At 47.0% G+C, this 26,581-nt stretch overlaps 1 protein-coding gene and 1 long non-coding RNA gene across 8 annotated transcripts in view; one reads left to right on the plus strand and one right to left on the minus strand.

Annotated features, from left to right (window-relative positions):
• Positions 1-2,555: 2,555 nt before the first annotated feature.
• Positions 2,556-5,391, minus strand: LOC135323599 (uncharacterized). The gene is made up of 2 exons (XR_010385067.1): positions 5,263-5,391; positions 2,556-3,249 (listed from the first exon to the last, which is right to left on the minus strand). It is a non-coding gene; the product is annotated as an uncharacterized LOC135323599 (long non-coding RNA).
• DOT1L (DOT1 like histone lysine methyltransferase) overlaps positions 5,023-26,581 on the plus strand; it is a 77,230-nt gene continuing 55,671 nt past the window's right edge. For 5 of the 7 annotated variants that reach the window (XM_064497240.1, XM_026114155.2, XM_064497242.1 and 2 more), the window contains exons 1-3: positions 5,023-5,440; positions 23,334-23,377; positions 26,037-26,111. In XM_064497240.1, coding sequence (XP_064353310.1) covers positions 5,360-5,440; positions 23,334-23,377; positions 26,037-26,111 — 200 coding nt within the window. In that variant the 5' untranslated portion in view covers positions 5,023-5,359. The remainder of the gene's footprint in view (positions 5,441-23,333; positions 23,378-26,036; positions 26,112-26,581) is intronic. The other 2 variants (XR_010385066.1, XM_026114158.2) reach the window with 1 other exon arrangement.

The following is a 26,581-nucleotide window of genomic DNA, read 5'->3' on the forward strand; positions in this document are numbered from 1 at the left end:
TGCTGCTGCTGCTGCTCTCTGCTGCCGTCAGGCCCCGTACGAGCTCGTTGAGCAGCAAACATGCGTTTTTAGGGCAGCTCGGCGAGTCGAACCGGCTTCGCAGGGCCGAGGTGAGCCCCGGCGTGGGATCCCCTGCGGCGGTGCCATCGCATGAAGGCAGCCGTGGTTCCTGCCGGGAGCTGAGCGGCCCTAAGGACTCCGAAAAATGGGAGAAACAGCTCCGGGTTTCCTTAGTCCTCATTCTTTCCGCTTGCTTTCTCCCACCGTGGCTGTGCCTCGCTGATGGTGGGCAGCTTTGCTCAGCCCCAGCCGGTCCCTGGAGCTGCTTCCGAGCGCGGAAGGGAGAGGCGATGCAAATCCCCCCAGATCCCCAAATCCACGGGAATGGGTGCTCTTCCCCCCGCCGGATCCCCCGTTGCTTAACCAGGGACCAGGAAGCCCTGGTGCTTTGGGGGTCCCTGTTTTTCAGCCACCGGGCGATGCACTTGGTGTTTCCCAGGCTGAAAATTACCCCCAAAATCACCCGCCAGAGACGTCTAGAAATGCACGGCTGCTTTGACGGACGACACTCCTTCCCCAAAGCGAAAACCACTTAAAACAGTTGAGACGGGCCGAGCTTTCGAGCCCTACCTTGAGCAGCTCCCTCACACCCTTGCTTTTCCCATGACCTTGCTCTCCAGCTGGGATTTTCCCGGCAGTTTGCAACCGGCTCCGTTTTCCGCACGGGGGCATCGGGGCCGTTTCGTGGTGGCTGGCGGGCAAGAGGAAAAAAAAATCCAGGTTTTCGGTGCTGCAGGCGGCTGGATCGCCGCCTCCCCTAGCCGGCTGCGCGCTAATCCGCTGCCGGCTGGCGCACGCCCAAGCCGCGTTTCTGCCGGGCCGCCTCGCTCTTTTTTTGATCGGGATGTGTTTCATCCCGCGTTTAGCAAAATGCAAGCAGGGAACGGGCGCTTTTTCCTCCCCGGGGGCAAAAAGCTCTGCTGGCGTCAGCCGCAGGTGCACGGAGGCGGGCGGCTCGGGAAGGTGCGGGAAAGCATCCCTGGGGATGTGCGGGAACGCACGGGAGAGCATCCCTGGGGCGTCGCGGGAACGGTGGATGCCAGGTCCCGGGAGGTCGGGGTTTGCGGTGGTGCCCTGATTTCCAGCAATGCAAAAATTAGGGAATTCAGAGGATCACGCGAGCAGGAGAGCGTTGCTGGCTGGGTCGGCAGCGTTTTCTCCTGTGTTAATTATTTCTACGGCTGTTGCTCTGACGAACCTGGGCTGGAGAGCAGCTACGTGCAGCCAGGTTGAACAGCCCTGAGCTTTCTGGGCTAGGCCAGCACCCCGTGGTGTCCCTGCGGCACCCGGCACCCATCCGGGCCACCAAGCCGCCAGCGCCTCGTTGCCCTGTGCTGCTCTCCTCCATTCCCCTCCCTCTCTCGCGCCCCGCTCCAGCTCTCGGAGCCGTCAGTAAAAGTGGACGACGCTGATACGGGGCCCGGTGGGGTGGCCCATTTCCCTTGGTGCCCCCCAAGCAGGTGTCACGACCACCAAAATGAGATGTTTGAGCCTGGACCAGCCTGGACCACCCGCAGCCAGGCTCTCCGGGGCTTGGCCGCCCCGCACGGCCCCCGGACGCTCCCCTCTGGGCCGGACCCCCAACGCTGGCATGGATGGGTTGAGGGGCTTTGTTTCGCTGGGATGTCCCCGAGCGGGAGCCTGTGCAGGTGAGATTTCCCCCAAATAAGGGACATTAGCAACTGAATGGCTCAGAGAGCTGCCAGGGGAGGTGCTCCTCCAGGGCCTGATTTTATCGCTGAGCTCCCTGCCGTTGCTGGATGTCCATAGAGATGCAGAACGGTATCTCTGAGCTCCCAGCCTTGATGGACATCTATAGAGATGCAGGATGGTGATGGTATCTCTGAGCTCCCAGCCATTGCTGGATGTCTATTGAGATGCAGAGTGGTATTACTCAGCTCCCGGCCTTGATGCACATCTACAGAGATGCAGAATGGTACCACTCAGCTCCCAGCCTTGATGGACATCTACAGACCTGCAGGATGGTACCACTCAGCTCCCAGCCTTGATGGACATCTGCAGAGATGCAGGATGGTACCACATCACTCCCAGCCTTGATGGACACCTGCAGAGACGCAGCAGTGCCAGCTTTGGAGCTCTCCGCTCTCGGCCGAGCCGCTTTGTCCGAGCTGAACCGCAGCCTCCGTGCTTGGCCTCACGCATCCGAGCGCCGCTGGCCCGGAGGCTGGTTAACCTCTCCCCTGCCTCCACCCAGGTGGGGATGGAGCTGCCAACCAGGCCGGCCACCTGCCTTTCCCGGGAGCCCGGTGGCTCGTGCCCAGGCCCAGGTCATGGTCAGCAGGGCCCGGCCGGCCCCGAGCCGGAGCCGGAGCAGCTTTCATGGCACCGTTGGAGCAGCCGCTGGGCTGCAGCTAGTTAACCGGCAGAAGCGAGCCGGGCTTTAACGTGGGCTGGCAGCGGCGCAGGGCCGCACCCGGCTCCACCTGGACGCGGCCTCTGACTCAGCTCCCTGCCTTGACTTCGGTCCAAACACGGCCGGGAAAAACCTTTTATTTGCAGGAGGTCATAGCACGCACACAAAAAAAACCCTAAAAGCAAAGGGCGTTGGAAACGGGAGACCCTTGGGTGCAGGCGGCAGCGCAGCCCCACGTCACTCCTGCCAACCCGCGGGAAAAGGGTGCAAAGCGGTGGGGCCGGGGGCCCAGCCGGCCGGGGACGCGGCCAGCGCGAGCGTTTGGGGCAGCTGCGCTCGATGCTCCTCTCCGGCCACCCGCGTTTTTGAAGGCGCCTCTCCGCCCGCTGGGGAGCAGCACTAAGAGGGAAACGTGCTCCGAGGAAACGCACGGATCGGGAGGATTCATAAAAGCAGCCGGAGCATCTCACGTTTGGCAGTTTGCACCGGGCGGCAGGGCCTGATTAGGAGGGAGATGCTAAAAAAGGGGGATTTCGGTCCAGTTCCTTCTGCAAAAGGCGCGTTGTGGGCGGCAGGAGGTTCCTGGCGAGCACAGAGACCGCAAGGCTCCACTGCTGGGACGTCCCGGCAGACCCGCAGCCATCGGGGTGAGTTCGTTTTCCGGGGCGGCAGGGACGGAGCAGCTCCCGGCGCGGTTCCTTGTTGCCTCCTCTTTCCGCTGAGCGCCCACATCCTATTTTCACCATCGCATCGTGCTCGGAGAAGGGCGTCGATGGTCCCAGGGGCGTTAAGAGCTTTCTTCACGGAGACAACATCTGCAAAGAGGACGTTGCACGGAAGCGAGGCGGTGGCGCAAGGCTTCTGCGTCCCTCACCCTGGCGTTGGGGCTACCAGAAATGTCAAGCCATCACATGCAATGAGCAATAAACTCCCTTAATTTGAGAACCGGCAGAGCCATTACTCAGCCCAAAGGCGACAAGGAAGGACTATTGAGCAGCACTGCTGACACCGGCCTTGCCCAGAAGAGCTTGGCCCCGGTGCTGCTTTTCGCTTGCTGGATGCCGGGTGCTTTTCTCCCTCGCAAGGGGGGGAAGCAACTCTTTCCTCTCCACTTTCCCTAAGTGCTTTGGAACAAAACGCACGATGTTTGCGCTTTTTAAAAATAGCTAAGCAGAAAGGCTGGGTGAAGATTTTTTTTTTGGACCGTGCCTTTAGCAGCATTTACCAGGAACAGATTTATTAGGAGAAAGAAACGCTTGCTTGGACTTAGATGACCGCAGCCCCTACAAGACTCGCCGCGCCGATGTTTGCATCCCAAGCCTCGCCGCGTGGCCCGCAATTCGCGCTTGGGAAAGAGGAAGGGAAATGCACCCGCGGCAAAAGAGGGACTGGAACGAGAAATAGTGCAAGGAGAGCGGGGTATAAGGAAGGAAACCCCTTGCACAAGCCACGTGCGGTTGGTCCATTTGGAGGCCACCAATCTTGCAAAAATGAAACGCGGCTACTTTGCAAGCGCCGAACCGCCCCTCTGCGGCGCAGGGCGCTGGTGGAGAGCTGCGGGGCCGGGGCCGATCGCTGCTGGAAGCCTTGCGCCATCACCCGAGTGCAAGGTGCAAACCTTGCACCATGCCTTGGCCGCAGCGTGCAAGCTTTGTGCTGTATCACCGGCCTCTAATGCACAAGCCTTGCGCCGCTGCCTTATCTGACGGGCAAACCTTACGCCGTTAGCTGAGCGCAGTGCGCACACTTTGCACCAGCACCAATGCAGCGGGCGAGCCTTGCACTTTTACCTGGGTGCAACGTGCCGACCTCGCACCATTGCTTTTGCAGCAGGCAAGCCGCATGCACCCGCGTGTCACTGTGATGTGCCAGTCTTGCACCGTCACCTGTGTGTGACACCCAAGCCTGGCACCTTCAGGGCAGCGTGCCGCACAAAACACGCACCTGTGCGGCACGTGAGCCTTGCACCCGCATGTCAGCGTGCCCTGCGAACCTTGCGCCGTCCCCGAGTGGCATCATCACGGCAGTGCAACGTGCAACCCTTGCACAGTCCCGAGCCTGGCACCCCCATGCTAGTGCAACGTGCAACCCTTGCACGGCCCCGAGCCTGGCACCCCCATGCTAGTGCAACGTGCAAGCCTTGCACGGCCCCGAGCCCGGCACCCCCATGCTAGTGCAACGTGCAAGCCTTGCACGGCCCCGAGCCTGGCACCCCCATGCTAGTGCAACGTGCAACCCTTGCACGGCCCGGAGCCTGGCACCCTCACGGCAGTGCAACGTGCAGCCCTGGTGCCTGTGCGCGACGTGCCAGCCTGGCACCTCCATGTCAGCGCGACGCGCGGCCCTTGCGCCCTGCCCGAGCCGGGCACCCCCGTGCCAGGGCGCTCTGCAAACCGCGCACCGGCACCTGCGCGCGCCCCCTCCCGCCAGCGCGCGCTCCCCGGCCCCGCGCGCGGAGTGTGGCGGGGGGGGGGGGCGCGGGGCGCGCGCCCGCGGGGGGCGCGCGGGGGCGGGGGCGGGGGCGCGCGCGGCGGGCTGCCGGCGGGGAGGGCAGCTGAGGACAGGGGGAGGGAGCGCGAGGCCTCGCCCGCCCCCGCCCCCCCGCGTCTGGCGCGTTGGTCGGGCCCGGCCCGGCTCCTCATTGTGCTCGCTTCACGCCGGCCCAAGATGGCGGCGGCGCTGGAGAGCCCCGCGAGCCGCTAACGACAATAGAGGGAGGCGAAGGGGAGCGGGCGCCCCCGCCGGCACCGGCCTCCCCCCTCCCCCTCCCTCCCCCCCCCTTCTCCTCCTCCTCCTCCTCCCCACCATCATCATCATCGCCGCCTCACCTCGCACACGCCCCCGGCCGGGCCCGGCCGCCACACCCCGACCGGCCCCCTCTAGCATGGTGCGGGGCCGCCGCCGCCTCCTCCTCCGGCTGCCGACATGGGCGAGAGGCTGGAGCTCAGGCTGAAGTCGCCCGTGGGAGCCGAGCCGGCCGTCTACCCCTGGCCGCTGCCCGTCTATGTGAGTATGGCCCCGCGGCGCGGGGGGGCGCCCGCCTCGGCGCCCCCGGCCCCTCGCAGCGGCACCTGCCCCCCCCCCCCCCGCTCCCTGTCACGCCGGTCCCCCCCCAGCCGTGCCCTCCGCTCCCCATAGCCCCGCTGCCATTGTACCTTTATGTATTAATTCCCCCCGCTTTCTCCCCCCTCCGGTGCCCCCGGCCGCCCCTGCCCAGCGCTGCCCCCGGGGGCGCCCGGCCGCTTCCCCGCGCCGCCCCTCGGGTCGCGTTTTCCTCCTCCCTCGGCGCCCCAGACCCGTCTCTCGTCTCGCCGGACCCCTGTCTCTCCCCCTCCACCCCCAGTTCAGGTTGAATGTTTTATGTCACTTGTTAAGGCTTTTTTCTTTTTTTTCCCCCTTACTGGAAGCTGTAACGATTGGGATTATGGCATATATCGTATAGTTATTTTAATACAATAACAACCCCCCCCCACCAAGCCAACAGGCTCCCGGGTGAGAGGCTGTTGAGGCTGGATTCTTCCAGGCTCCCCAATCTGGGGTGCTCCTGCTCTCCTGGAAGTCAAATTCCCAATTTCTTTTTATAATTGGTCGCCTAAACTTAAGGGCGGGGATGAAGACTGGTTAATGAAAAGTTTTCGTGTTTTCTTGAACTCAGTTCGTGTAACTAGTTAATAACCAGAGCTGTCTCAACCCGAGTAGGAGCAGGAGGGCTTCCTAGTTTATAAATCCATACTGATCACCTATTCCTTCAGGCAGCGGTGGGGTTCCCCCCCCCCCCCCCGAAAAAAAATAGTCACAGGAGTGGAGATAAACAGAGGAAAAACCTAATTTAATTGTGGGTCGAGGGGGAAAGGCTTTGCACTTGGTGTGTGTCTGTGGGGTTGGTGCTATCGCTTATGTTTTCGTTGAGCGAGTGCCCTTGTACGTTCCCTCTCGGGCTAAACAGGATTCAAGTCAGGTTTGGCAGTTGATGGCAGTTGTAATCCACATGCGTTCAAATAAAATGTCACTGGTCCCTGTTTAGTTATGTCAGCAGCGCTTTTTTTTTTTTTTTTTAAACTTGCCTGACTTCTGCCCTGCCTCTCCCGAGCGGTGAGTGCGAGATGTGTGACCTTGATAACGATGTCCATGTTCAAATTAGCGAAAATCTCACGAGAGGCAGGAAGCTTGCTTCTAGTTTTTGTGTGAGGCTTGTGCCAGTCCTTGAACAATTTTTTTTCCCCTCTCAAATGTTTATATCGCCTTTGAGAACAGTTTTGTAAAAGGAAAAAAAAATTATCTTGGCTTGAGTACTGTTGATCCTTCCATGTGTTTGAGGGTTTGCTCTCGTACGGGTAACGCTTCACGGGGAGAACATGCTGGGACATAGGCTGGGGAAGCTGGTGTTGCTGATATCGCTGCTCATTTGGCAATCGTAGCCTACGTGTGTGTGTGAACGATTAGAAATACATTGCTTGTGGCAGAGGAGATGGCCGTGCATTCGGATCTGCTGTCTGCCTCTCGGTGCTGTTGATGTGTCTGTGGTTTCCCAAACATCCTCCATGTATGCTGGCGTGCTGTTTTAATCGGCTGCTCCCAGAGCCCGAGCCTCCAGCACACACTGGTTAATGCAGCCTTTCCTGTTTGGGCAGCTCTGTCATTCGTGTGTGTCTGTGCGCGGGCGCGCGCTATGCTTAAATTGACAGAAACTGAAAGTATAATGACGACCAGTTCAGTTTTCTTCGTGTTGCCAAATATGAACTTGCTTCTCCGAGCAGGTTATGTGAAGTATAGGTTAAAGATTACACGGGTTAAGGATTAATCTGGGAGAAAGGAATGATTATGGATATATTCACAAAACTTTCTACAGGTTTTAAAAAAAAAAAAAAAAAAAAGAGAACCTCCACAAAAACCCATACCCCCCAAAATGTGCATTTTAATGCTGCTTTTAACTTAGGGTTTGGTTAATTGGGGAAAATTTGAGCAGCTGGTTCTGAAGATGGCAGAGGACATAAATTTTCTTTTCCAGTTAATCAGCAATGCAGTGGGCAGGAGTGCTTATCCACACGTGTTATCTACATATGTTAAGAAATGCTGCAAAACCCGAACATCCTGCCATTAAAGTGGCCTCTCTGGGTTGCAGATTTTTCCATAGTAATACAGAAGTGGATGGTTCATCTGGAGCCGATCGGTATTTTGTCCTGTAGTTGTGCTGAGCGGATCACGCCGCGTGTTATAGAAGCGTATGTTTGTGTGCGGGGGGCACGCAGGCACGCAGCCTGCAACTCCGGCCTTTGCAGCGGCAGATGAACTCTGACGCTTTAGAAATAAATCCTGGTCTTTGTACATGGCAGTGTTTGGCCTGCTAACATTGTACTCCGTTGAACTGTAGACTTTCTTTCCCTCCTTGGCTCAGGCTGTAGTTGGCAGCAGGGTATATGTACCGTTGTGGTTTTAGAGCTCAGCTCTGTTTGACGTAAGCAGAACATTTCTTAGTTTCACCGCTCTTTCTGCTGCTTGGTTTCTAGGAAGCAAGGTGGGATACCTGGAAAAAAGATCCTTCAGGTAGTTTTATTTACCAGCATTCTCTCTCTCAGCTTTCAAAGGCTGCTGTTTGCTGTATACCATGAAATATATTTTCCAAAAGGGGTTGGAGAGAAAGGGATTGGCAAAGGGGAACCCTCAGTCCTTACTAATTATTTTTTGATAAGAGCAACAGGAACGGCAGAGAATCGTATTTCCCAACAGCAGAGGTTGAGTTGTAGTGTGGAGTTGCTGCTTGATGAACGCTTCCATGATGTAACGCTGTATTAAGTAACTTGGCTATTTTTATGTTCTCACTACATCTGAAACTAGTGATGTTGGCGTTGCTATGCAAAAGGCGAAGAGTCTAATCTCTCCTATTAGCGGATGCCTGGATTAATAACGTGTCTATTTATTTAAGGGCTGTAGCTTATGGTATATATAATAGGAAAAGTGGGATCTCTTCAGACTGCTGAGTTTGCATAATAGCTCAGCTGACAAACTAATGCTTGTTGAGATGCTAAAATGGCCTAGGAGGGTGATGTGAAACATGTATTTCCCTACCAGACTAATTAAGGCCGTGGGAGGAGAGAGCATTGGTGTTACAGATACAGCCTCCCACTGGCTTACATACAAAACTGAAAGTATGACTCTTTCCCCCGCCTTCTGCTTTTCTCAAAGGAAAGGCCATGGTTTTCTAATGAATACATGGTGAGCAGTTCTGTCCATAACACACTGTGATGAGTAAGTTGAATAGTGCATGGTGAGTAATCTCGCCTCATGACTCACAAAATATTTTTTGATGTTGACCTCTGGTTTTTATGAGTGCCCTGTTTAATCAGAGCTGAAGCGCGCTTATTCTTTTGCATGCACGGTTTAACTCCTTGACTCCCAAATACCTGCCCCAATTTTTGCTTGCTCTGAGTTGTCAAAGGCCCGTGATACTGCAAACTGGGTTATACTTCTCTGCTTGTTACCAAAATAAACAATTTAATACATGTGGGACACGTAGGCCTCTAGATAAAAGTAGTATGTTATTAGCTCAGCTGGCTCACCCATTTCAGCAAATGGATCTAGGTGATCATAAATAGGCTAATGCCAATAGGGAGTGTCGTTTGCGGTCATGCTTTAGGTATCGATACCCAGAATTACTATTTATTACCTAGAGGGTAGATATGAAGGATACAAAGGATGAAGTCCCCTTGTAGTTCTCAGTCTTGAAGATATTTAGGTTTATCCTGGAAAATTGTCCTTGGATTGGCTCATTTTCTGCTGTATGTCTCTGACTTCTGATATGGTTAAATCTGAATATTTCTTAGGTCTGAACGTGAGTTTTTTCATAATCTAAGTTCCAGCTAATCTGCAAGGTCTTTGGGGTTGTACTCCCAATATCTCTTTTGACAACAGGGCCTGCTTAAGGAGTCATGGCCTATGATGTGCAAAAGGGTTTTTTAAACCTGGGTCAGTTCCTTCCTCTGGTTTGGGCACTGATCTGCTAATAGTATCACTGGCGCGACCGAGGGATTGTTTGTGTACGGAACCGAGTGACCGGAGCCTCGGGAGCTGCCGCAGCTGACTTTTGTCACCAAAACCAATGTTTGTTCAGCTGCACCTTAGGGTATTTTACAAGTTTGTATGTAAAAAAGTCTTTTCTGGGTAGCCTGTATATCAGTAAGAGGGCACTTCCCTGCTCCTTTTTTCCTCCCCTCTTCTGCACATGCACTGAACTGGTTTGCAGGGGGATCAAAGCGGATGTCAGCCCTGATGAAAGGGAGGGAATGGCAAGGCGCAGGCAGGTGATGAGAGGAGGGTGGAATTGGTGTTGACTTTGAGTGGCTTAAGCTCTTGTGGAACTGCATCCTTCATCTTGATGGCTTTAAATGACTTGCTGCCTGTCATGTTAAATAGTGCTTAAATCCTTGCAAGTTTCAAAATTAGACATCTGCCTGTCTTGCCCTGCTTTTCTCATCTAGCAGGCTCGCTCATTGTCTGCCTACTGAATAGCATTCCCCCAAAAGATTGCTGCTAACCTCCATACGTGTCAGGATCTTTTTCCTCAGGTTTGACTTTTAAGGGCTAGCCATTTCTGTTGCGATCATACCCAGGAGCGCCTCTTGTAGCACAGGCCTCTGTTCAGCAAGTCACTGTGCATCCCCCTTTTTGGTATCTTTAAAATTGTGTTCCCATCTTCCGTGTTCCCATCTTCCATGCTCCTGCCTGGAAATCTCAAAGCCTTGACCCTATCCCAGGAGGGGACAGTCTTGGTTGTGCTGCTGTGCCGTATCGGGGTGAAGTACCTCTATGATGAGCCACTGAAGCTTAAGCCTCCAAATCGGCCGTGGTGGTAATAAATCTGGATTGAATAATTCTGTGATTTATCTGTGTTTTTTCTGTCTTTCCCCTCTGCTGTAATGGCAAGAAATTCCCATTGGCTAATGAGTGTTGTCATAGCATCACTCTTTGCAGCTGTTTGAGAGGTGTACATGTGTCTGTTACTAAGGAGTCCTGGAATACAAGCTTGATAATACGTGACTTTATTTGTGCAGGTGGAAGAGTGCACAGCATGCGGTTCGCCCCCGCCGCTGCTTTAGCCCCTTGCCCCCTGCCCCAAACCTGGCGTGTGATGCAGCTGACGCCGTGCTGGCACCCCTGGCATGTGTTATGCACTGAAAGCTCAAGGGCAGCCAGCGATAATGCAGATCGCGGCCCAGCAGGCAGTGTCACCCTTTAAAATTAAAGATCAACTGCAGAGATGAATAACAAACCTTGTTTGAGAACTTAATGGTCGTTTTGTTTTGATGGCACTTGGCCTTGCTGGGAATACAGTTTCTCTGATAACTAGCTTCTACTTATGAGGCACCTGTCTAGGTGTGGGAGCAAATGCTGAAGCTGAGAGTGCAGTTGTGCTGTGTGATAAAACCAGTTTAGGAAGGCCTTGCTCTCAGCAGCTTGTTCCTACCCTGTGCAGTGCTCTCCTGTCTCGTATAGCGTGGTTTGGTGTTGTACCTTATCTGGTGTGGCTGCAGCGCTGCTGCTAAGGGCGGTGCTGCCGCCTCCTTTTCCCCAGCCGCTTGCCACTTCCCTTATCCCGATCCAGCCATTACTTACTACATATTACGTTACACTTCAGCAAGATGACCTGATGGAAAGCGGTTTCACTTTTTGCTCGCGCGCGTGGGGTTTCCGTTGGATCAGCCTGTGCCAGACGGGTGGAGGGGAAGGCGGGAGTGCCCGGCCGGAGGTGGGGGCTCAGCGAGGCTACCCCGTGCAGCGGCCGCCCCCGCTCGCGCTGCGTGAGCGGTAGTGTCGGACCCTCTGCGGTGATGTAAGCGTGCTGGGAGGCGTTCGGTAAACCGGATCGCGGAAAATATCTGGGCAGGAAGAAAAAACCAGTGCTTTCACATGCCCTCCCCTCCCCAATCTGTAATCTGACTCATGCTCTTCCCCCCCGGGCAGTCGTGTCTGTACAAAGGAGGGGGTGGTGAGCAGAGGAAACTGGTGAGCTGGCTTTGCCAGGCAAAACCCCCTCACGCTTTGAGTAATCACCCAAAAATACGGCGGTGGTGGCAGGGGTTAGGGGATTTTTCTTCTCTGATTTAATGTTATTGATGAAGCTTGTTGGGCAGCGGTTGCAGGATGACACATTAATGAGAAGGCTTCTCTAGTGAAAGAAAAGGCTTTGAAAACTTCAGCAGACTTCCTATTTCTCAAGCCCCTCTTCCCCCCCCTCAATTCCCTCAAAAATGGGGAGTGCCAAGAGTGAGTAGGATAAAACCAGGAAATTATTGACTCAGTCATTTCAAAAGTGCTTGGGCTTCTCTGCTACCCAGCAAATAAACAGGAGCAAATGACAGAATTGGCACAGTCGTGTAATTTGTACTTTTCTGCTCCTGAGAATGCCAAGTGGGACTAAGCAGTGTGCTTGTTCTGAGGCTGTTAATCTGCTAGCTCAGGAGGTGAGGAAAACTGTAACCACGTAGTTTTTAACTGTGCAGCCTGTGGTTACTACAGAATAGCAGTTTTCTTCTGTACTTTACCCTTTCAAGTCTAACTCGTCATGGGTGGCAACCACTATTTGTTCAGTTTTCAGAGTGACTTTTATTCAAAGCCTTGATCCAAAAGATACAATATATAGCAGAAGTCCAGTAGGCCTAACTTTTTTTCCCCTCTAGTATTTTTATATGAAAAGTGAAAATTGTTCTGTTGTGCCGTTAAGACCACAGTCCTCCTATTTTTCAAGTAGCTGAGGTAGTTGAGAGGCAACTGTTGAAAGACAGAAGTAGTTGCCAAAGATCGCATTTTTCTTTTCAGAAGAATGGTGAGGATTAACGTCCCTGTCCTGGCCTGACTTCCAGCTCTCACGGTTAGAGTTTCTCTCTCTAAAATTCACCCATCAGTTACAGTTGGACACAGTATTGACAGTTTTCAGTGTGCCAAGGGAAATTCATGGCATCACATGCAACTGCAACTCTTGTCCTTCATGGCAGCACATCTATATGGAGATGATTATCCTTTCAGGTCCCAGCTATGTGAATGACTTGTGTTTCTCCTGGGAATATAGGCAAAATATCTTACCTCTTGGTATGCAAGATTTATGGGAGATTTTATCACCCTTCTCCCCAGACATCCATATGTCTATGTTTGTACTCTTCCTTTTTCCTTTCTTTTCCCCTTTTCATACTGCCTTTCTTTTTTTCTTGCTACTTTAAGAGTTAACCTTTGACTGACTAATGCTTTTTACTGTAATGATGACGATAAAGGAGCAGAAGTCGGGGGTGTGTGTGTGTGTTTTTTCTCCTCCCAGTATATTTATCACTGATTGTTAGGTTGATAATCATGAAGTATCTCAGGATTTTTAAAATATTTTTGCATAGTTTTTGTCCTTCTAACAGAAGGATACACAGAAGGAAAAGTAGTTTGCACTGGGAACCCCTGCATGTACTAAATTTATTTTTTTAGTGATCATTAAAGATGAGAAAAAACTAACCCTGAAGAGGAGCAAGAAATAAAACCGGACCTTTGATACTTGCCACACATTGTATAGCTATCAAATTGAGTAGGTACTATTTTTAGCATATAGGAAGAAGGTGAGTGTCTCTTACAACAGGAAATGATGGCCTCATAGATATGAGCAGATCTATGAATAACGAAAAAGTTTCTGCTCTGCAGGTTTTTTTTTTTTTGTTTCACTTCATGAGTGAATGAGAGTTTCCTCAAAATCAACATGCAAAAAATAATTTGGTATTAGATGAAAAAGTCTAATGAACAAATGAAGACAGCTAAATCATATACTGGAAAGGGTTTTTGTGTTGCTTTTTAAAATTATTATTGCTTATTATTATTAGAAAACCTACAGAAAGTTCTGAGTAAGTTTCTTTGTAAGACTTAATGGATTGTTACACCACTTCTGCGACTGAGAAGGTTTCTGCTATTTTCTGTGTAGGGTGAAGTGTATGCAGTTTCCTGAGTTTGCTGCCATTACTTTGTCATTTACTTAGAGCTTAGCAGTATTCTTGCTGTGTTTGACAGTATATGCCTCAGATTCTCAAAAGTTTGGGCTCTTAAACTGCTTTTTCTTTCCTCCTCAGATACAGCTGGATTTCAGTTGTGTTGCAGGTGATCCCTCTGGTTTGCACATCTGCCTGCAAAGTTCTTTGATGTGAAGAGCTCGGGTGTTAGTGTAGGGCAGGATCTGACCCTGTAAAGCTGGTGGTAGGAGTCTGTGCTCTCTTGCTTGATGTCTTCAGTGACTGCTTGCTTGAAGGCGTAGTAATTTTGTTCTGTTTTTTTCTTAGATGAAGACTACCTTGTAATATTGCAGAGCTTAAACCATTTACGAGTCCTTAAAATGGAAGTTTTAAAAACGATTAGCACTTAGAAATTCTGTATGTATGCTGCTCAAAATCTGTAGTGGGTGTAACTTGTATCATTGCTCTGTAACACAAGTTGGAGCTTACTGGAGGAAGAACATAACTCATGTTCTTCTTTTGTACCTTACAGAAACATCTTTTTTTAGGAACTCAGTGGGCTTCATAAAGAATACAAGGCTTTATTGCTAACTTATATGGTAGTAGAATATTTATGTGCGATAAGTAGGAGCAGAATTTTTGAGCTGTCCAAGAGTGACGCTTTGTGGAATGTAAAATGGTGGTTTAGGCCAGCTTTGTCCTGCCAGTGGCCTGCAGGATGCTTCCATTTGGCCTGCCAGTTTTCCTTGCAGGAGAGGGAGAACAGCTGTTCAAACACCAAATGTTCACCAAAAGAGCTAGGCTGGGTCACCAGCTTCCTCCCAGCCTCGCAGAGAACCAGTGTCCACCAAGGAGGTGGGAGGACGGTGGGCTTGTGGGAGCAAGAATGGGAATAGATGTAGTAGCCTCTTCCAGCTACAGCAATTATCCTGTTCTTTCTCTTTGCTCATCTGAAAAGTGTGGATGCACTTGTCATCAGTGTCAGCTTATCTCCTGCAGTCCTCCCATGTCTTGGTGCCAGGTACAGCAAATACAGAGGTCAGAGTCTGCTGAGAGGAAGAGCTGGTTGCTGTTAGGAGGAAGTCGGAGGAATCCCAAAGCCTTCATCCATCTCCCCTCGCTTTTGAGGGTTGGGTCATCTTAATTAAAGGTGAGACTAACAGCAAGATCAGGTAGAAGAGTTAGTTTTTTAAGGTAGATTGCTTACCTTCAAAATGAGAAAAGAGTTATCTATATAAACCAGTAAAGTTCTAGATCCCGCACAACTTCTGGCTCCCATAGTTCTGTTTATTCTTTGGATGTATTATGTGCATAGCCTGATGATCCCTGTGACTTTTCCAGTAGAGTGAGATGAAATCCAAACACTGCACAGATGCTGTAAATGAAGGCAGTGGAGAGCCTTATTATAGTGGGGATTTTGTCATAGGCTTATTATACTGGGAGTTTTGTCACAGAATGACACACTTCAGGCACGTGTATTTGGTAAGGCTGTTTCCACTGCTCTAGAGGTAGACAAACAGACAAGTTCTGTTGTGATTAATAGTTTTGGTGTTTTTAAATATGAAGGCTGTGTTCTTCTCTGCTTCCCCCCGTTCCCCCACTCCCTGCTATATGGGAGGGTTATTTCTCATTAACATGGTCCATGGTTACATGAAAGTTTGAAACTGGTGCTCCTGCAGTCGAAACACTTCTGCCATCTCTGCCCGGTTGCCCCTGTGTTAAAGCTGCCTCACCCTTATGATATATCTGTGCAGTAGTGTGGTGAACTGGGTCAGTGAACTGGTCTGGTTGAAAAGTAACTAAGCAGAAAAAAAAAAGTTGAATTTTAATCTAGATCTTCACCGACTTTGCTGGGTGTGTGCACAGGCACTGCGGGGCCAGAGGAGGAGGTGGCCTTAGTAGGCTGGACAGGTGGCTGTGTTGGTTTAAAGTGTTTGTGAAATGATGGCCAGAGCCTTCTTTCTTGTTGACTGTAGTGAAAGCCCGGCAGTCCACTCTGTCCCTGAATAAGCAAACACTGGACATCTTTGCATGTACACATTGTGCTTCAGCTGCTGGGATAGCTAAAGCGTCAGCACGCTCCCTCCAGCTGCCATATTATGGAAATGGTTTATAATTTCCTAAAACTTACTGAAAGGACAATAGCATATATCAGTATGAGTTACTATTTTCCAGAAATGGTTGCATTCCCCTATATATTCCAATAGAGCAGTCTGGATCATTATTATTATTATTTTTAACTAAAAAGTCTTCTTGCATAATAGAACTACTGCTTAATCATGTCTGGTCTATGTCTGGTTCGCACAGACTAAAGCCGGTAGGTTATATTGGTGTAACTGTCCCATGTGGATGTTGCCTTAGACGCTTCTACAGAATGATTGCATGTTAATATATTTCTACAGCCCCTCCTACACACTATCATGGGAACCGTTCCCTCTCGCGTTTGTGCAGTGTCCGTAGCAACAGTTGTGACTGCTGTGTGGAAAGGCAAAGTGTTTTTATTGTGGCTTAAGTAGCTGCAATGAAAGCGTGAGTGCCCTGTGGCAGCCAGATCCACGCTGCTTGTCTACAAATTCTGGATCACCTGTACTCATGGTATATGAGGGTTACGCAGATCAGTGTGGATCCTCTAGTCTGCTTATTTCCTTTGCTGATATAGTAGTTTTAATAAATATTGGACCTTGGTCCAAACTTTGCTTTGTTTTTCCTTAAAAATTATTAATTAGGTCTTAAGGAGGCTGTAATGCACTCCATGCTTTCCATGGTGTCTTCTGTTTAGTTTTGTGTGACACAGTAAAGTCCTACTAATTACTGAAACTATGACAAACTTGTCTTTTCTCTTGCTGTCTGGGAGACAGGTTTCAAAATGCAGTCTCAGTAGCTCGCTCTTCCCAATTTAGTGAAGATTGAAAGAATGAACCCAGGCTGTTGGCAGCAGCGGGTCTCTCTTTATATGTATCAATATATTATGTATACTTTTCTGTGTATGTGTGTATACTTTCTTGATATAAGGTTAATAACAGTCATTGGATGCTTCAGAGAAGGCCTCTGGTTTGCTTACTGCTGTGGAAATCTCAGGGCACCATCTTAGTTTTGCATAAAATCAGATAATACTAAAGTCTAGCTATAAAGTATGAAATGTTGCATAGACCACACTTTCCCTTTAGCATACTCAAAGGGTCATAGGCATTTGAGCATTGGCCAAAGACTTAAAAATTCTGAGCGATTCAAGGTAGTAGCTGTCTGGACTGCAGAGCTTGGCATTTTTCCTTTTATTCAGCTGTCCCCAGGCAGTCTCTCTTTCCTGTTGAAGCAGCTGGAAGTACTTCTCAGATGGGTTTCAGGTTGTCATTGATTCTTATCAACCACTGTTTGCAGGTGTATTGAATATGGACAGAGACACTTTGTACACTGTCTAGCAAGATTTACCAGCAAAGTATGTTAAGCCCTGGGGGGGCTGTCCTGGGTCAGGAGGCAAGCAAACTTTGGATATCCTTAAGGTGCTGGGTTTAAAGAGGGCATTCAAGTGCCATGCAGAATGCTGCGTGCTCTCCCCTCCTGATTCCTTTGGGGCAATTGCAGCTGTAGTAGCTCCACACTACCCTTTTTTTGTGTTTAGAGACATGCTTATCATCTGACCACAGATGGAGGAAATCTAGGGGATGTTAAAGAGGCACTAGTCACCTTAGTCTTCTGCAAGATAGATTGGCGCTTCCTATTCCATCTTTTTCATCTCTGCTAACCATCTTGTCTCCAGCTGTAACATCCTCTCCTTTGGATTTATGGCCACTGCATGTGGAGGAAGCTGCCACTATGGGCAACCAGGCAGTGTTTAAATCCAGAGGCTAATGAGATTGACCTCTTCTGTTTTGCAGGTTAAATAAGATCATAGTCATTTGCAGATCAGAACTTGTCAATCGAAGTGACTTCTGTGAAAGTATGAGGAATGGGATCAGTGTTTAGAGGCTGAGAGCCAGTGTTACCTGATTCAAATGTTGGAAGCAGAATGGTATTTAAGGATACATTGTTAAAAAGTGCATGAGTGTTACTATTAATTTATTTTTAATTATGTTGTCTCAGGTTTTGTTTCTTCTGAGTTGTTTGGATTCATCTGGTGGACAGTGAAAAGCTTGTAGGAGATTTCTTCCTCCTGCTTTGCAGATGCTTGACCACAGCTTGTTTGCCCGCTTCTGAAGAGCTATTTTGGTCACCTAGTCCGTTGCCTGGGGAGGAAATGTGGTGTAGCAAGTAGAACACCTAACTGGCTCTGCGGAGTTGAGTTCTTGCTGTCGGACAGTTTACTCTTCGGCAAGTCAACGCTATCTGTGTTTTTTAAAGAAAAAACCAAAACCATCTGTGAAAAGCAGATAAGGAATCTTAAAGCCCTTTGCAAAGTGTTTTGACGTCTACTGATAGAAGCGCCTGTATTTATTCATTTTTTTTCTCAAGACCACATCCAGATTCTCAAGTGGTTGTTCTCCTCCTAGATTTGCAAGATGTTCTAAGCTGCGTTTGCCCCTTGTTTTCTGTGGGACTTTTGCTACGTTAGTACATAGCACTGTGTAGACTGAAGAGATTTCACAGGGACACCCCATTTTACATGTGGGGGAAATGAGGCTGGGTGTGAGATTAGGTTTAGGAAAGTACAGCGTTCACCCCCCCAATGCCCCAAGGTGAGAAGCATAGTTTAATAAGAAGGAACCAAATAAAAATGTGGATTTGGAAGGGCACTAGGATGTGGTTCCTCGCTTCAGGTAATGCCAGCCACAACATTTAATTGAACGCGCGCTGTGTGTTTGAGGAAGAAATATATAATGCTTATATATGTTGCTTTAGCTTAGAGATTCAGTTTGCAATACAGATTGTTCCTCTGTGAAATAACTGGTCCCTTAGCAAATATACCTGTGAGTCTGGGATGCAGTGCTGGATTACAGAAGTATTTCACAGTAATGCCATTAAACTATCCGAAGGGATGTTAACTTTAAAAATAGTCTGACCAAAACAGCCACACCTCATGGAAAAGTGTGTAGTGCTTTGTATTTGATATTACATTACCAGCCTTCGTAACAGCCAGCTTATATTGTGGCAAAAACTCAACAAATGGGTGTTTTCACTCTCGCTTACTCTTGTGAAGTGTTCTGTAGAAACTTCTCATTTAGCTGGGTTTTTATTAGAAATTTGGTGTTTCGTAGAACAAAGCTATATATAGACAGATGAAATGTGTCTGGTACTGTTTATATGATGCATAGTGTGATTGGGGCCCCATTAATTTTCTCATGTAGGCGTTACAGTAATAGCTGTAATTACTACTCAGAATGTATCAATTCTGGTTGTATTGATGAGTTTTTTTTTTTTTTTTAACTTGGGTTAACAAAAGGAGTTTGTGATTATAGAAAACAATAATGGTTGCATGAAAATACCTATTGGGGAAGCATTTTTAGACACTATCTGACTTTACCTTAACCCATGCAGGGCTTCTCATATAGCTGTCAGATATAAAACAGCTTCCAGTTCAAACAGGGCTGGCTGACTTTTGCTTTGAGGCGTTCAGATACATTTGTATAGCCTTGTTTCCCTGTGATGGTAGAACCTAATTTAAGCTTCAGGAAAAAGTCCTAGCTTTCAGAAAAAGCAGGATGGATAGTTTTGGGGGAAGAGATGAAGGGAAAGATCAAACTCTTAAACAATAGTTCCATGGCCTAATCTTCCTGTCCAAAAAGGCAAAGCTGTGAAAGGAGGCTCTCTCTGCTAGGCACTGTGTGAAAGCACAGCAGTGGGAGCTTCCACTATCCGTAGGGTATCTGGGCACTAGGGTACTAAAAGTAAGAGTAATTAGTATACTTTGGCTATACTCTATGATTAGAGTAGTAGTAACACTGGGATGGAGAAGTCTAGTCTTAAGAATCGGAGCTGTGCAGCTGGTCAGTAGTGCTGGCTGCAACTCTTCTCCACTGTTTTCCATAGAAAATGAGATTCTTATAAGTGACTTTTGAAAAAGTGTCCGCTTTCTTTCCATTAATTTTTCCAATGAAACGTCTTGGCAAAAACTACTGAATCTTCTCTGGGAGCTCGCATTTCAATTTTAGATTGAACATTTAGGTTGAAAATAAGAAACCTTTTATTATAAATTTCAGCTGGGGAGAATTGACTGTAATAACTAGCTTTTAATATGTGTGTTTAAGTTTAAGAAAAAACTTGTTATGAGTAGCTTTGGGCATTCTCAATAATTATATACTGCAACTTTTTATTTTAAATACTTAGTGCTTAGACCACATTAAAGATAATGTCTCGTCTCATGAAATAGCTTCCATTTATGTGGCCCAGAAGACTCAGAGTGCCTCTCCAACTACATAAATATAAGGTCATCGCAGAAGTACAGCCAGACCAACGAACAGCACGTAGTATGCTTCACATGAATGCCTAGGGGAGGAGGGAGGGAGGCAGAACGGCTCTGAGCAGAGCCGGGGGATGAATGGAGCTCCTCTTCGTGACAAAAAGTACTGCGGCATCATCTCGTGACTACTTACAGAACAGATACGTTTCTTGAGTCTCGTCCAAAAGGCTTCTGCACAATGTATTTTATGATAGAGAGCCAGCCTGTTTGTAAGAGGCCCTTTATCAGTATATTTTACTGGCAAAGCATTGAGAGTATAGATGCAGATACAGTGTAAAGCTGTGCTGTCGCTGGTGACTGTTTGCCAAAGCACATCATGACATGTCTGTGTAATGTGCCTTGCTCGAGGCATAGCTGGCGTTCTGCTCTTGGTCATGGGTCGCTGCAGCCTGAAAAAAATAGGGTGCGTCTGAATTTGAGAAGCTACAGGCCACCTTCAAATGTGCAGGTTTAACCATTAGCTGAGCTAGCTTTAAAGTTTGTCAGACTTTTCTGGTTGCTGCAGAACTGTCAGGTTCCCGTCTGCACCTCCCAACCTGCCGGTTAGCGTTCATCTCACGGGCCTGTGAAATGATCCAGGTTATCACTGCTTCGCCACGCTCAGTTGCTGTAAGAGTAGCATGTCTGGCCGAAACCAGCGCATCTACTTGGAAGGGCAAGGGGCTGCGGTTGATCCTGACCGGAGCAGAATCTGTGGTTTGGGTGAGGTTTCTATTCGACTTGCTTTTTGAGTTGCTGAAGCATCTCCATCGGTGTCATAAACGATTGCGCGAACGCAGAGGTGAGGACTGCTGGTTAGTGCCTGTTCTTATTAAATCTTACAACTGTAATGCTGAAAGGGACTAAAAGTGATGGCTAAAGAAAGCAAAAGTGATTGGTGTTTTCACTAGACCTGGGTCTCCCCCCTCTTCCATTTCTCCAGCCATTCGTGCTTTGGAGAAATGTCGGGAGATCGCTTCTAATTTCTTTTGGAAGACTCTCATGAGATCTTGGAGCTTGTCTACCCAGACAAAGTGTATTAGTTAAAGAGTATAGTTAAATTGGTAAGCCTTTCAACATGAAAGGTTTTATTGAGGTAAACGTGGAGCTTTTTCAACTTTGTTAATCCTAGTTAATGACACAGAATAAACTCTGAAAGGCCTCTTCTGGCTGCAGTCTTCACATGAGGCATGAGTTTGCATTAGTAAAACCAGTTGTTTAAATTGGAAGATCTGTAGTTGTAGGCATGCATTGTATTTTTTTTTTTTTTTAACTCAAGATGAAGGAATCTGTTAAATAAGCAATTTTGAACATTTACAGGGCGTTTTCATGAAGACTTATAGGGCAGGGTTTTTAGCGTGTGTTCTGCTAGCACTGAAATCGTGCAAAACAGTGAAGAATGTAAGTTTTTTCAGAGAAAATGGTTATGCCAACATAAGCATGAATACACTTTTGCAGTATAATGTGCTTATGTTGATAAAGCATATTCTTACTTTACAGGAACACAGTTTACTGGAAGAGCTGGATCAGCCAAGGGGGTTATGTTGTGATAACTGTGAGCGTAGCGAAAGGTGAAAACTTAAAGGGAGTGTTTATGGATGAGCTGAGTCTTTGTTTTTTAATACCTTGCAGATGGCAAATAAAAGGCCTACTTCTGTAAATACATGTGTATGTATTTTATACATATATGTGCACTGAGTCAGGTGCAAATTTTAGTTCAACCACTTGCCTGTTTTTTAGGCCAAGATTTATCAAGATGATTACTTACCTTCCCTTTCCAAACTTAAATTGATTGTCTATTTATTGATACCGTTGGTTTCTGTTGGCTTTCGGGCTGTCCCAGTCTGGGGCCATGAGGTCAATGGCAAAGACTGGAAGAAGCATAATCCCAAAGTTGTTCTGGATGCCTTGTAGTGCTCCAGGCATTTGTGTAGCATTGGCATTTTGTTGTGAAACGTGACCAAGGTAATGCTGGCTTTCTAGACTGCTGCGTATTGAAACCAAAATGTCTTGACTACTTTTTTGTTGGCTGCTGCTTCTTGATGTTGTTGGAGCTGGAACATTTTGCTTTTCTTCAGTGATGAGACTTTTCTGCTCATATGTGACTCCTAGATATGGGCTGGACTCCTGGTGTTCTAAAAGTAAAAACTTTAATAAAATAGGAAGCGTTCCTTCGTACCTTTACTGTAACAGACTAAGAAATACTTGCCCTTATTTCCATCCCTCTCCCTCCTGTGACTTTTTCTCCAGATTGCCTGGAAGGCCTGTTACTTGTGTGTGTGCAGGTCTCTTGGAATGAGAACTTCTACGAGGCAGGTTGACCTTGAGTAGATGAACCCCTTGCACAAGGGGAAAATCTGTCTCCTCGTGATACGCTGTGATACTGTCAGGAAAAAGATTACGTTAAACTTCTACAAGTTATTGAAGAACATGCTATAAGTTGAAATAATCCCCAGCCATTTCTGTCATCTGTCCATTAGAGCTCCCCTTCCGCTCCCTTCCTTCCCCTGCTACCAACCCTCTGCTTCTTGTGGCCTGTCCCTACCCTTTGCTGCAGAATTTCCCACAGGTAACACTGTAGAAATTACATTTCTGCAGCAGAAAAAAGGAAGATTATTTGAGAGAGAGAGAGAGAGATGGCATTTACCCTTCCAACTCTGGAAGGTCCTTAGGTACTGACATCTTAATTAAAAGGTCAACCCCCCTTTAAGAAACAAATATCTAAATATAACCTAAACTCTATGCAGGCAGTCTCTGGTAACTAAGACTTCACAATATGGACACAGTAATATATATAGGAACTCCTGTAACTTTCCTAAAATAGACTCTTCTCTCTCTCTCTTTTTTTTTTTTTTTTAACCTACAATGGCTTTACTGGCCATTACTGGAATGGCTTGCTAATCTTGCTTGTGCTTCTGCTGTTTCCGAGTACCTTCCCAAATTAATGTCAACAAACATCTGTGCCACAGAGTCTAGCATATATGTACAATGCACAATTTTTAAGGTGTTTTGTGTGTGTGTGTTTTGTTTTTTAATTGATGAAAAGGTCTACATTTTCAGGTAGAAACCATCAGTTTTTTATACTGACATCTGCTCTTAGTGCTTATTTGATGCTTTATTTTAGAAAGCCATTTGCTGCTCTAGAATTGTCTTGCCCACGTGGAGATGCAAGCGTGCACCAGACGCTGGGTCAATAAAATCAGCTGTTCGTTATGGAGCTTGCAGTCCCATACCCACTGCGTACCCCAAATCTCCATGGGTATCAACTACGCAATTCCATATCTTTGGCCGTGACGAAGAAATAAGTAGAATGGCACTTTTTTTCATGTAACTCTTGTGCTAGTCCACAGAAACTTGAAAAAACACAATCCTTAAGCCTTTTTCTCAGAGTGATCATTTTGCTTGGTTTAATGGCCTGAGTGGCAATTGCCGACTCCTTCCCGTGTATGCTCCTCACCTGTATTTTTGAAAAGGTTGTTGTTCCTGTAATCTGTAACTGCCAGGTATGGTGTTTTTCAGATGTCTCTTTGAAACATCTATTTTTCTTTAATTTCAGGACAAACACCATGATGCTGCTCATGAAATTATTGAGACAATTCGGTAAGTGTTCAATGTAGACATGCCTAAAATTTCTCGTGTGTTACTTTATCTCAGTAGATGGACTTCTTGAGACAAAGTGTAAAGGAGGACAGTAGTCATAATAACTCAGCAACTCTAAATTTAATTTTCTAAGCTGAATTGATGATGTTGCAATACAGATCTGTAACTTTCCCTACCCAACTTAAACTTGATTTTTAACATGCCAAATTCTGTTGTTCGTACAGAATTACAAATGAATAGTGATATTCAACTTTTGGTGCTGTGTATAATGAAGTTTACGATGCTTCCGGGAAGTTCTACTTCCCAAACCAGCGATGGCAATTTGCATTCAATCTTTAGAGAAGCAAAAATTAAGAAAATATCATTGTCACGATGTGTTGAGTTCTAGTCCTATTCAAGATTAAACTGCTTATTGTCTTCTCTGCCTTCTCCCTTTTTTCTTCATTGCTGTGATGTTGCAGCATCATTAGCATTTGTACTATTTGGAGATGATGTCCTTATTATCATTCCTCTTAATTCTGTCGGTGGAGTTGGATCAGTGTGGGGAAAATGTGAGAATGGAGGTGAAAAACAAATACAAAGAGTAGGAAGACTGAATGTTTCCAAACAGTGTTAGGGTCAGAGGCAGGCAGTGGCTATGATATTTCTTGTTATTTCTTGCTGTTATTTCAGCAAGATGAGGAAGAGACTTTCTGTAGAGCCATGTCTGTTGAACAATAACAAAAACTCTCCAAACACCTCAGGTCAGTGTTATCCACATCGGTTTGTTTAAAAGCTGTTCTTGATAACTGTTTTAAAACCTTATTTTCTATGTTTTTTTGGTTCGAGGGCTTGCTGTGATTGAGTGTCGTATCTGCAGCAGGTTTTAATGGTTGGACACCGCAGATACAGATGAAATGTGAACAGTGTTTTGTCTGCATATCTACCTGGGCTTGAAATCTGATCAGCAGCATATGGCCTAGGAGATGGTGTTGAGGCTTCTTTGCCCCCAGCATCACTCCAATAGCTAAGTGCTTGCTTGGTCATTAGAACTGATGGTATCACTTACATACATGAAATCACAGTATTTTACCATGGTCTGCAGAGCAGGTTTCTCTTGTTGATCAGAGAGAATGTGTAATGAGGGTGTTAGGGGCTACAGCTGAGACTTGTTTCTTAAAGCAGTGTTCTTTCCTAACTACAAAACCTTGACACAAGATGCACTGTCACTGCTGCTTCCAGTTCAGTTGTACTGATTTTGATAATATTCTGTGCCTTGGTACTTGTGGCATCATTTGTCAGGATGATTTTTTTGAAAAGACCCTCTGTGAAGAGGTTTCAGCAGACATGGTGCTGAAAGTGACTGCTGGAGTCATCTGTGCTGGTGCTTTCTGTGCTATACCAGCTGAAAGCCAAGAGAAAACTCTGTTAGAAAGCAGTTGGGCCAAAGTAGTGTTTCACAACTTTCTTTTAAGTGTGGTTGCAGTATATACAGGCTGTTTAAAATGCTTTCATACTGCCTTCGTTTGCCCTGTGCAAAGTAACCATGATGTGGTTGCTTTTGAGACTGACCCGCCTTATGGTTGTGGGTAAAAGAATTCAAAGAAGTATTTCTTTTTTCCAGTGGCCTAATTTAAGAGAAAAGAGTTGCAGAGATCAAAGTGGTCACATTTTCAGAGAAATAGTAGATATTAGCAGAGAGGCAGCTATAGATTTAGAAGTTCTGTTTTTCCTTGCTTATTGTATTTTTAATCATTGTGAATCAGCCAAAAAGAACCAGAACTGTTGGATCTCTAGTCATTATATATATTCTTTTTCCCATTTCAAAATTGAAGTATGCAGCAAGGTGCATGAAGAAGAAACTGTGCTCTCCTTGGAATTCATCCTGCGTTATGCTCTGAGCTTTTTGATGATAAATGTTTTCCTATTTTGATGCTTTCAGAGGAAAGAGTGTGCAAAGCCTATATGGCTTTTAAGTTGTCTGTGAAAAGAATTAATCTTTCTGTTTTCCAAGGGTGAAGGCCTCTTCTGTTAGATTCTGTTGTTGGATGCATTGCAAGTGGGTGTGAGCTTTCCATTCTTAATGGCAACAACATTTTGGACTTTGTGAATTCAGCATGGAAACGGGTTTTTTTAATCAAAATGACTTTTGAGGATCTGTTTTGGGCTGGTCGTATAAGGTGGAAGAGCAGTTTAGAGCACTACACGGAGGAGAATATCCTTGCAACGAATATTTGGTGGCATTGTTTTCCGGTGCCGTAGGAAATGTCTTCTCCGTGTTCAGCTTTGTCCAGAATGCTTATTACAGTATCAGTTTTGTTAAAGATCTCGTCAAAATGCTGCGCTTTGCATTATGTTTTATGTTAGGTTAGCATCATCTATAGCTTTGTGTATTTTTAGATGCGTTGAATATATTTATCACCTCATTTTGAAGTTGTGCCATTTCAAGAGCTTTATACTACTGCCAATGTCTACGGGCATCCTACTGCTTGTTCAACAGAAACAAATATGAACTATTGCAGCTTTCCAATTAGCATTTTGTGAAGTCTGCCTTACTCCTAACGATGTTGTGATCTTTCATGTCTGCTGCAGTAGCAATGGCAGTCTCGGATTGAGACAAACTGCCTTATTAAACTAAATTGGAGATGTTGTTTTTATACTGTTTCTTTTCTCATTTCAGATGGGTCTGTGAAGAAATCCCAGATCTCAAGCTTGCTATGGAAAATTATGTTTTAATTGACTATGATACAAAAAGGTGAGAGGATTTCTTTTTTTCCTACCAGGAGGGCAGGCCAGAATGGTTTATAATGAATTGGTTTGTAACTGGTTATTCTTAGACACTGTAAACTGAAGTTTTCTTTTAGAACTGGCTACAGACTTTGCAAAGTTATTTTGGTAGGAAATGTGTAATAGAAATATTGGCAAAGGCTGTTGGATTAAGGACATAATTGGAAACTCCACACAGCAGAAAGTTGAGCTCTGGTGTACGTTGGAATTACTCACTCTGAAACAATGATTGGTATCTGTGCTGTTGGACTACGTCCAGAGTTAGGAATCTGAATGGCATTGAGGTTTCTACTTTTGTAGTAGCTAAGAATTCCTGTTTAGAAAATGGCATGCCAGAACTGTCCGTCAGCGCTGTGTCCTTCTCCTGCTGTGAATGTAGGAGGTTAACCTTCCCCATTTCTCCTCTGCTTAGAATTCAATGCAAGTGAGATGCTATTT

This window comes from Dromaius novaehollandiae, chromosome 25 (genome assembly GCF_036370855.1).
Source record: "Dromaius novaehollandiae isolate bDroNov1 chromosome 25, bDroNov1.hap1, whole genome shotgun sequence".
Lineage (NCBI taxonomy): Eukaryota > Metazoa > Chordata > Aves > Casuariiformes > Dromaiidae > Dromaius > Dromaius novaehollandiae.